General features: G+C 46.9%; 1 protein-coding gene across 1 annotated transcript; it reads right to left on the minus strand.

Annotated features, from left to right (window-relative positions):
- Positions 1-2,805: 2,805 nt before the first annotated feature.
- On the minus strand, positions 2,806-10,252 carry LOC139419180 (methylsterol monooxygenase 1). Its single transcript, XM_071169177.1, has 6 exons — positions 10,093-10,252; positions 8,646-8,787; positions 7,600-7,748; positions 6,681-6,807; positions 6,255-6,409; positions 2,806-3,673 (listed from the first exon to the last, which is right to left on the minus strand). The coding sequence occupies exons 1-6, from the start codon at positions 10,203-10,205 to the stop codon at positions 3,493-3,495; spliced, it is 867 nt and encodes a 288-aa protein (XP_071025278.1). The 5' UTR covers positions 10,206-10,252; the 3' UTR covers positions 2,806-3,492.
- Between the last annotated feature and the right edge of the window lie 893 nt (positions 10,253-11,145).

Consider the following 11,145-nt stretch of genomic DNA (forward strand, 5'->3'; position numbering starts at 1 on the left):
CCAAAAACACTGCAGACACAGATGGTGGGACATGAGAATGTACCAAAAACACTGCAGACACAGACAGCGGGACATGATAATGTACCAAAAACACTAGACACAGATGGTGGGACATGAGAATGTACCAAAAACACTGCAGACACAGACAGTGGGACATGAGAATGTACCAAAAACACTGCAGACACAGACAGCGGGACATGAGAATGAGAATGTACCAAAAACACTGCAGACACAGACAGCGGGACATGAGAATGTACCAAAAACACTGCAGACACAGACAGCTGGACATGAGAATGTACCAAAAACACTGCAGACACAGACAGCTGGACATGAGAATGTACCAAAAACACTGCAGACACAGACAGTGGGACATGAGAATGAGAATGTACCAAAAACACTGCAGACACAGACAGCGGGACATGAGAATGAGAATGTACCAAAAACACTGCAGACACAGACAGCGGGACATGAGAATGTACCAAAAACACTGCAGACACAGACAGTGGGACATGAGAATGTACCAAAAACACTGCAGACACAGACAGTGGGACATGAGAATGTACCAAAAACACTGCAGACACAGACAGTGGGACATGAGAATGTACCAAAAACACTGCAGACACAGACAGCGGGACATGAGGATGTACCAAAACCACTGCAGACACAGACAGTGGGACATGAGAATGTACCAAAAACACTGCAGACACAGACAGTGGGACATGAGAATGTACCAAAAACACTGTAGACACAGACAGTGGGACATGAGAATGTACCAAAAACACTGCAGCCACAGACAGTGGGACATGAGAATTTACCAAAAACACTGCAGACACAGACAGTGGGACATGAGAATGTACCAAAAACACTGTAGACACAGACAGTGGGACATGAGAATGTACCAAAAACACTGCAGACACAGACAGTGGGACATGAGAATGTACCAAAAACACTGCAGACACAGACAGTGGGACATGAGAATGAGAATGTAAGGGGCTGAATAATTTTGCACGCCCAATTTTTCAGTTTTTGATTTGTTAAAAAAGTTTGAAATATCCAATAAATGTCGTTCCACTTCATGATTGTGTCCCACTTGTTGTTGATTCTTCACAAAAAAATACAGTTTTATATCTTTATGTTTGAAGCCTGAAATGTGGCAAAAGGTCGCAAAGTTCAAGGGGGCCGAATACTTTCGCAAGGCCCTGTATCTATATATGAGTTGGTCTATTATAGACTGAATGGGTATATAGTATCTATATATGAGTTGGTCTATTATAGACTGAATGGGTATATAGTATCTATATATGAGTTGGTCTGTTATAGACTGAATGGGCAGAGTGTCTATATATGAGTTGGTCTATTTTAGACCTATAGACTAAATGGGTATATAGTATCTATATATGAGTTGGTCTGTTATAGACTGAATGGGTATATAGTATATATATATATATATATATGAGTTGGTCTATTATAGACTGAATGGGTATATAGTATCTGTATATGAGTTGGTCTGTTATAGATTGAATGGGTATATAGTATCTATATATGAGTTGGTCTATTATAGACTGAATTGGTATATAGTATCTATATATGAGTTGGTCTATTATAGACTGAATGGGTATATAGTATGTATATATGAGTTGGTCTATAGACCTATAGACTGAATGGTTATATAGTATCTATATATGAGTTGGTCTGTTATAGACTGAATGGGTATATAGTATCTATATATGAGTTGGTCTATTATAGACTGAATGGGTATATAGTATCTATATATGAGTTGGTCTATTATAGACTGAATGGGTATATAGAATCTATATATGAGTTGGTCTGTTATAGACTGAATGGGTATATAGTATCTATATATGAGTTGGTCTATTATAGACTGAATTGGTATATAGTATCTATATATGAGTTGGTCTATTATAGACCTATAGACTGAATGGGTATATAGTATCTATATATGAGTTGGTCTATTATAGACCTATAGACTGAATGGGTATATAGTATCTATATATGAGTTGGTCTGTTAAAGACTGAATGGGTATATAGTATCTATATATGAGTTGGTCTGTTATAGACTGAATGGGTATATAGTATCTATATATGAGTTGGTCTGTTATAGACTGAATGGGTATATAGTATCTATATATGAGTTGTTATATTATAGACCTATAGACTTAATGGGTATATAGTATCTATATATGAGTTGTTATATTATGGAACTATAGACTTAATGGGTATATAGTATCTATATATGAGTTGTTATATTATGGAACTATAGACTGAATGGGTATATAGATGTACAGCACCAGTCAACAGTTTGGACACACCTACTGATTCCAGGGTTTTTATTTATTTGTACTATTTTCTACATTGTAGAATAATACATCACTATGAATACAATACATCACTATGAAATAACACATATGGAATCATGTAGTAACCAAAACAGTGTTAAATCAAAATACATTTTATATTTGAGATTTTATAAAGGGTTCTTCCATGAGGACAGCCGAAGAGCCCCCTAGGAACCTCTTTTTCTAAAGAGTCTAGAACCGTACTAAACTGATCTTCTAGAACCGTACTGAACTGATCTTCTAGAACCGTACTGAACTGATCTTCTAGAACCGTACTGAACTGATCTTCTAGAACCGTACTGAACTGATCTTCTAGAACCGTACTGAACTGATCTTCTAGAACCGTACTGAACTGATATTCTAGAACCGTACTGAACTGATATTCTAGAACCGTACTGAACTGATCTAGAACCATAAAATGGAAGTAAAGTGCTTCAATGAGTCCAACTCGTAAAAAAATGGTTTAATTACAATGAACAGTGAAGAAAAACACATTATTAATAATAATCATCTCACCAGGATGTTTTTATTCAGGAACAACGGCCTGATGCTATTGGTCAAGACCAGACAATCAATCAATCAATCAAATGTATTTATAAAGCATGAGCAGATGTCACAAAGTGCTTATACAGAAACCCAGCCTAAAGACCTCCAACATGCCTGATGTTATCAGGGTCCATTTCAATTCCAGACGATTCAAGAAGTGAATCAAACTCCGATTCAAATTCAAAATGTTCCTCATTTAAAAGTATTGAAGAGAATTAGAATTGGAATGTTTGTGTACTTCCTGAATTGGCTGAATTTGAAATGGCATTTGACCCCAACAATGGATGTTATTGGTCAAGACCAAACAAGGGCTGATGTTATTGGTCAAGACCAAACAAGGGCTGATGTTATTGGTCAAGACCAAACAAGTGCTGATGTTATTGGTCAAGACTATTCTACTCTATTTTAGTGTGTTCTTTTCCCACAAGGCATTGCACACTCAGGAGTCCAGTTCTGACCTTCATGAAGTGTGTTTAAGCGTGCATTCATAAGTGCATGTGTGTGTCTGTCTGTGTGTGTGTCTGTCTGTGTGAGTATTTGCGTCCGTCCGTGTGTGCGTGACCGTCTGTGTGTCTGTGTGAGGGTCTGTTTACTGGTTCTTCTTGCTCATCATGTGTCTGTTGTACTGGGAGTCAGTGTGCAGTATCTTGTCCCACCAGGTAAAGGTGGAGGCGTAGTTCCCTACGAAGTTCATATGGTGGAAGTCATGGAAACGAGCTCCGGCATAGAACGGGATCAGGTGGAGAGGGTTGAGAGGGATGTCATACCCACTGGAGAGAGGAGGAGAGGGGAGGAGAGAGGGAGAGGAGAGGGGGAGAGAGGGAGGAGAGGGAGAGGAGGAGGAGAGGAGGAGAGAGGGAGGGAGGAGAGAGGGCGGAGAGAGAGAGAGCGGGAGTGAGAGGAGGAAGGGGAGGAGAGGAGGAGAGAGAGGGGAGGAGAGGAGGGGAGAGGGAGGGAGGAGAGAGAGAGGAGAGGAGAGGAGGGGAGAGAGAGGAGAGGAGAGGAGGGGAGAGGAGAGGAGGAGGAGAGAGAGGAGAGAAGAGGGGAGGAGAGGAGGAGAGGGGAGGAGAGGAGGGGAGAGGGAGGGAGGAGAGGGAGAGGAGGAGGAGGAGAGAGAGAGAGGGGAGGAGAGGAGAGGAGGGGAGAGGGAGGGAGGAGAGAGGGAGGAGAGGGAGAGGAGGAGGAGGAGAGAGAGAGGGAGAGGGGAGGAGGAGAGGGGAGGAGAGTAGGAGAGAGAGGAGAGGAGGGTGGGGAAGAGGAGGAGAGGGAGGGAGGAGGAGAGGGAGGGAGGGAGGGAGGAGGAGGAGAGGGAGGGAGGGAGGAGGAGAGGGAGGAGGCGAGAGGGAGGGAGGGAGGAGAGGTGGAGAGAAAGGGAAGAGGAGAGAGGGAGGGAGGGAGGGAGAGAGAGGAGAGGAAGAGAGGATGTTAATTTAACATTGTAACATAATCTACACAAAATCCCCTAAACCCCACTCCACCCGTACACACTCCTCATATGACAACACAGTGTCTGCGTTCCGATTCTCTACCCTTCACTCCTCCTCATGCATTTAAAAGCATTGGATTGGTTCAGGCTCTGCTGGAGGGAGCTTTCACTATACTCCTCACACCAGTCCAGTCCTTTTAAATGCACCAGGGGGAGAGTACGAGGTTCTCGGGAGAAGGGTAGAGAATCAGAATGTTGTCAGAAACAAGAGAACATGGTAGATCTGGAGACCCCTGGTGGCCAGACTAGAGAACAACATGGTAGGGCTGGAGACCCCTGGTGGTCAAACCAGAGAACATGGTAGATCTGGAGACCCCTGGTGGTCAGACCAGAGTACAACAGGCAGGGAGAGCTGGAGACCCCTGGTGGTCAGACCAGAGAACAACAGGCAGGGAGAGCTGGAGACCCCTGGTGGTCAGACCAGAGTACAACAGGCAGGGAGAGCTGGAGACCCCTGGTGGTCAGACCAGAGAACAACAGGCAGGGAGAGCTGGAGACCCCTGGTGGTCAGACCAGAGAACAACAGGCAGGGAGAGCTGGAGACCCCTGGTGGTCAGACCAGAGAACAACAGGCAGGGAGAGCTGGAGACCCCTGGTGGTCAGACCAGAGAACAACAGGCAGGGAGAGCTGGAGACCCCTGGTGGTCAGACCAGAGAACAACAAGCAGGGAGAGCTGGAGACCCCTGGTGGTCAGACCAGAGAACAACAGGCAGGGAGAGCTGCAGACCACTGGTGGTCAGACCAGAGAACAACAGGCAGGGATATATGAAGACCCCTGGTGATCAGACCAGAGAACAACAGGCAGGGAGAGCTGGAGACCCCTGGTGGTCAGACCAGAGAACAACAAGCAGGGAGAGCTGGAGACCCCTGGTGGTCAGACCAGAGAACAACAGGCAGGGAGATATGAAGACCCCTGGTGGTCAGACCAGAGAACAGGCAGGGAGAGCTACAGACCCCTGGTGGTCAGACCAGAGAACAACAGGCAGGGAGAGCTGGAGACCCCTGGTGGTCAGACCAGAGAACAACAGGCAGGGAGAGCTGGAGACCCCTGGTGGTCAGACCAGAGAACAACAGGCAGGGAGAGCTGCAGACCCCTGGTTGTCAGACCAGAGAACAACAGGCAGGGAGCGCTGGAGACCCCTGGTGGTCAGACCAGAGAACAACAGACAGGGAGAGCTGGAGACCCCTGGTGGTCAAACCAGAGAACAACAAGCAGGGAGAGCTGCAGACCCCTGGTGGTCAGACCAGAGAACAACAGGCAGGGAGAGCTGGAGACCCCTGGTGGTCAGACCAGAGAACAACAGGCAGGGAGAGCTGCAGACCCCTGGTGGTCAGACCAGAGAACAACAGGCAGGGAGAGCTGGAGACCCCTGGTGGTCAGACCAGAGAACAACAGGCAGGGAGAGCTGCAGACCCCTGGTGGTCAGACCAGAGAACAACAGGCAGGGAGAGCTGGAGACCCCTGGTGGTCAGACCAGAGAACAACAGGCAGGGAGAGCTGCAGACCCCTGGTGGTCAGACCAGAGAACAACAGGCAGGGAGAGCTGGTCAGACCAGAGAACAACAGGCAGGGAGATATGAAGACCCCTGGTGTTCAGACCAGAGAACAACAGGCAGGGAGAGCTGCAGACCCCTGGTGGTCAGACCAGAGAACAACAGGCAGGGAGCGCTGGAGACCCCTGGTGGTCAGACCAGAGAACAACAGGCAGGGAGAGCTGCAGACCCCTGGTGGTGGTGAGTAAAGTAGATATGCATTTTTCCACAAATAGGAAAAAAAAAGTGTTAGCTGTGTTTACCCTCCACTACACCTCTACCTCCTCTATAGTCTCTAGGAGTGTGTGTGTGTGTGTGTGTGTGTGTGTACCTGTGTACGTCGATGGTTTCCAGCAGGCGGAAGGCGACCCAGGCCCATAGCAACGTCACGTGGTTACAGAACACCATGATGCCGATGAAGAACCCAGACCCAAGGATCACTGTCTCAGCTGGGTGGGCGTACTCTGCCTGCATGCCAAATGGAGCCTACAGAGACAGAGACAGACACAGACACAGAGAGACAGACAGACAGACATCGGTTATAGCAAGTTTATTTGACATTTTAGTCCGTTAGCAGACACTCTCATCCAGAGCAATGAGGGTTAAATGCCTTGCTCAAGGGCACATCGGCATGTGTGTGTTCGTGCCTGACTGTCTAGCGTGTGTTCGTGCCTGCCTGTCTAGCGTGCATGTGTGTGTGTGTATGTGTGTGTGTGTGTGTGTGTGTGTGCGCGCGCGTGTGTGTGTGTGTACTCACAGTGAACTCGTGGTGCACTTTGTGGATGTGCTTGTAGATACTGCGGTGATGTAGCAGGCGATGGAGGAAATAGTGCCAGGTGTCCTCTATCACAGCACAGCCTAGACACTGAGCTAACAGGTAGGGCCTGGGGAGGGAGAGATAGACAGAACAGCCTAGACACTGAGTTAACAGGTAGGGCCTGGGGAGGGAGAGCTAGACAGAACAGCCTAGACACTGAGTTAACAGGTAGGGCCTGGGGAGGGAGAGATAGACAGAACAGCCTAGACACTGAGTTAACAGGTAGGGCCTGGGGAGGGAGAGCTAGACTTGTGTGCCTACCTCTGCGTTTGTGTGTGTGTGTGTTGGGTCGTACCATTGTGGCATGCTGTCCCAGTCGTAGGGGAGGTTGTGTGTGTGTTGGGTCGTACCATCATGGCATGCTGTCCCATTCGTAGGGGAGGTTGTGTGTGTGTGTGTGTTGGGTCGTACCATCGTGGAATGCTGTCCCAGTCGAAGGGGAGGTTGTGTGTGTGTTGGGTCGTACCATCGTGGCATGCTGTCTCAGTCGTAGGGGAGGTTGTGTGTGTGTTGGGTCGTACCATCGTGGCATGCTGTCCCAGTCGTAGGGGAGGTTGAGTGTGTGTGTTGGGTCGTACCATCGTGGCATGCTGTCCCAGTCGTAGGGGAGGTTGTGTGTGTGTTGGGTCGTACCATCTTGGCATGCTGTCCCAGTCGTAGGGGAGGTTGTGTGTGTGTGTTGGGCCGTACCATCGTGGCATGCTGTCCCAGTCGTAGGGGAGGTTGAGTGTGTGTGTTGGGTCGTACCATCGTGGCATGCTGTCCCAGTCGTAGGGGAGGTTGTGTGTGTGTTGGGTCGTACCATCGTGGCATACTGTCCCAGTCGTAGGGGAGGTTGAGTGTGTGTGTTGGGTCGTACCATCGTGGCATGCTGTCCCAGTCGTAGGGGATGCTGAAGAACTCAGTGAAGTGGTACGTTCCACAGATCATGGGCAGCTGGATACAGAAGTGGTTGAACAGCAGCATCTTGAAACACCTCCACTGTTTCTCCCACGTCTCTGGCTTGTCCTACACACACAGTATATATACACACACACACACACACACACGGGGAGGGAGTATCATTGTTAAAACTTCCACTTCTTCATCTAACACTCTAACACTAACACCCCCCCGCCTGTTGGATCTAACACCCCCCCCCCCCCTACCTGTTGGATCTAACACCCTCCCCTACCGGTTGGATCTAACACCCTTCCCTACCTGCTGGATCTAACACCCTCCCCTACCTGTTGGATCTAACACCCTCTCCTACTTGTTGGATCTAACACCCTCTCCTACTTGTTGGATCTAACACCCGCCCCTACCTGTTGGATCTAACACTCCCCCCACCTGTTGGATCTAACACCCTCCCCTATATGTTGTATCTAACACCCTCCCCTATCTGTTGTATCTAACACCCTCCCCTACCTGTTGGATCTAACACCCTCCTCTCTCTGTTGGATCTAACACCCTCCTCTCCCTGTTGGATCGAACACCCTCCTCTCCCTGTTGGATCGAACACCCTCCTCTCCCTGTTGGATCGAACACCCTCCTCTCCCTGTTGGATCTAACACCCTCCTCTCCCTGTTGGATCTAACACCCTCCTCTCCCTGTTGGATCTAACACCCTCCTCTCCCTGTTGGATCTAACACCCTCCTCTCCCTGTTGGATCTAACACCCTCCTCTCCCTGTTGGATCTAACACCCTCCTCTCCCTGTTAGATCTAACACCCTCCTCTCCATGTTACATCTAACACCCTCCTCTCCCTGTTAGATCTAACACCCTCCTCTCCCTGTTAGATCTAACACCCTCCTCTTCCTGTTGGATCTAACACCCTCCACAACCTGTTGGATCTAACACCCTCCCCTACCTGTTGGATCTAATACCCTCCCCTATCTTTTGGATCTAACACCCTGTTGGATCTACCTGTTGGATCTTGTACTTCTGCATGAAGGGAAGGAACTGAAACAGGAAACCAGGTAGACAAAACAGGAAGTAGATGGCCTCGTGGACGATGAGAGAACCCCAGGTGGCGATCTGGAATTTAGTGTAGTTCTCATTCACATACCTGGTGGACAGAGATCAACAGACACCGATCAATGAATCAAAGAGTCTAAGAACATGTCCATCTGCTCGTCAGCCAGTCACTGCCTGGAACGTTGTGTAGTCAGCTCGTCAGCCAGTCACTGCCTGGAACGTTGTGTAGTCAGCCAGTCACTGCCTGGAACGTTGTGTAGTCAGCTCGTCAACCAGTCACTGCCTGGAACGTTGTGTAGTCAGCTCGTCAACCAGTCACTGCCTGGAACGTTGTGTAGTCAGCCAGTCACTGCCGGGAACGTTGTGTAGTCAGCTCGTCAGCCAGTCACTGCCTGGAACGTTGTGTAGTCAGCTCGTCAGCCAGTCACTGCCTGGAACGTTGTGTAGTCAGCTCGTCAACCAGTCACTGCCTGGAACGTTGTGTAGTCAGCCAGTCACTGCCTGGAACGTTGTGTAGTCAGCTCGTCAACCAGTCACTGCCTGGAACGTTGTGTAGTCAGCTCGTCAACCAGTCACTGCCTGGAACGTTGTGTAGTCAGCTCGTCAACCAGTCACTGCCTGGAACGTTGTGTAGTCAGCTCGTCAACCAGTCATTCAATCAGCCAGTCAGTCATTATAGTAGTACTACCCCCAGGCGTGCTGTGGTGAAGGCTTCAGGGGGTTGTCAGGTAAAACTGTAGTAGTGTAGTAGGAGTAGTAGTAGTAGTAATAGTAGTAGAAGTAATAGTAGTAATAGTAGTAGTAGTATTAGTAGTGGTATTATAGGGTTAGCTGTATAGCAGCAGTGTAGTGGAAGTAATAGTAGTAATAGTAGTAGTAGTATTAGTAGTAGTATTATAGGCGTAGCTGTATAGCAGCAGTGTAGTGGAAGTAATAGTAGTAGTATATTAGTAGTATATTAGTAGTAATAGCATAGTAGTAGTAGTAGTATTCTAGTCGCAGCATCGTAGTAGTATAGGAATGTATTAGTAGTAGCAGTAGTAGTAGTAGTAGTATATTAGTAGTAATAGTATAGTAGTGTTATAGTAGTACAGTAGTTTAGTAGTAGTAGTATATTAGTAGTATATTAGTAGTAATAGTATAGTAGTGTTATAGTAGTACAGTAGTTTAGTAATAGTAGTATCTTAGTAGTATATTAGTAGTAATAGTATAGTAGTGTTATAGTAGTACAGTAGTTTAGTAGTAGTAGTATATTAGTAGTACTAAAGCAATAGTACACTAATAGTATAGTAGTAGTAGTATAGAAGTTTAGCAGCAGTACAGTAGTAGTAGTAGTAGTATAGTAGCAGTATATTAGTAGTATAGTAGTGGTATAGTAATAGTATAGCAATATTACCCCCAGGCGTATTGTAGTGAAGGCTGAAGAGGGTTGTCAGGTAAAACAGCATCAACATATTCCACGGCCAGGAAGGCAGAGGACAAGATGGTGGCCGTACTGTTCACCTCCATTCTGATTGGCTGGTGGGGATGGGCTGGGAGGAGACAACACGCACACACACATTAATATTAATTGGCTCTGACCAGGAAGAGGCCTGGGCAAACACAATAATGTTTTATACATTCATAACTAGACAACAACATGGACATAGCCACACACACACACACACACTGCATAGCCACACACACACACACTGCATAGCCATGGACATAGCCACACACACACTGCATAGCCACACACACACACACTGCATAGCCATGGACATAGCCACACACACACACACTGCATAGCCATGGACATAGCCACACACACACACACTGCATAGCCATGGACATAGCCACACACACACACACTGCATAGCCATGGACATAGCCACACACACACACACACACTGCATAGCCATGGACATAGCCACACACACACACACTGCATAGCCACACACACACACTGCATAGCCACACCCACTGCATAGCCACACACACACACACTGCATAGCCATTAATCAAATAACTACTATATTGTTTGTTTTTAAATAATTAGAAATAAATGTTGCACAAAATAAGATGAAAAACCTCTGGACCAGGACATATATACAGAAATATACAGAGAAAACCTCTAGACCAGGACATATATACAGAAATATACAGAGAAAACCTCTGGACCAGGACATATATACAGAAATATACAGGGAAAACCTCTAGACTAACCAGGACATATATACAGAAATATACAGGGAAAACCTCTAGACTAACCAGGACATATATACAGAAATATACAGGGAAAACCTCTAGACTAACCAGGACATATATACAGGGAAAACCTCTAGACTAACCAGGACATATATACAGAAATATACAGGGAAAACCTCTAGACTAACCAGGACATATATACAGGGGAAACCTCTAGACTAACCAGGACATATATACAGAAATATACAGGGAAAACCTCTAG

The sequence above is a fragment of the Oncorhynchus clarkii genome, chromosome 10 (genome assembly GCF_045791955.1).
Source record: "Oncorhynchus clarkii lewisi isolate Uvic-CL-2024 chromosome 10, UVic_Ocla_1.0, whole genome shotgun sequence".
NCBI lineage: Eukaryota > Metazoa > Chordata > Actinopteri > Salmoniformes > Salmonidae > Oncorhynchus > Oncorhynchus clarkii.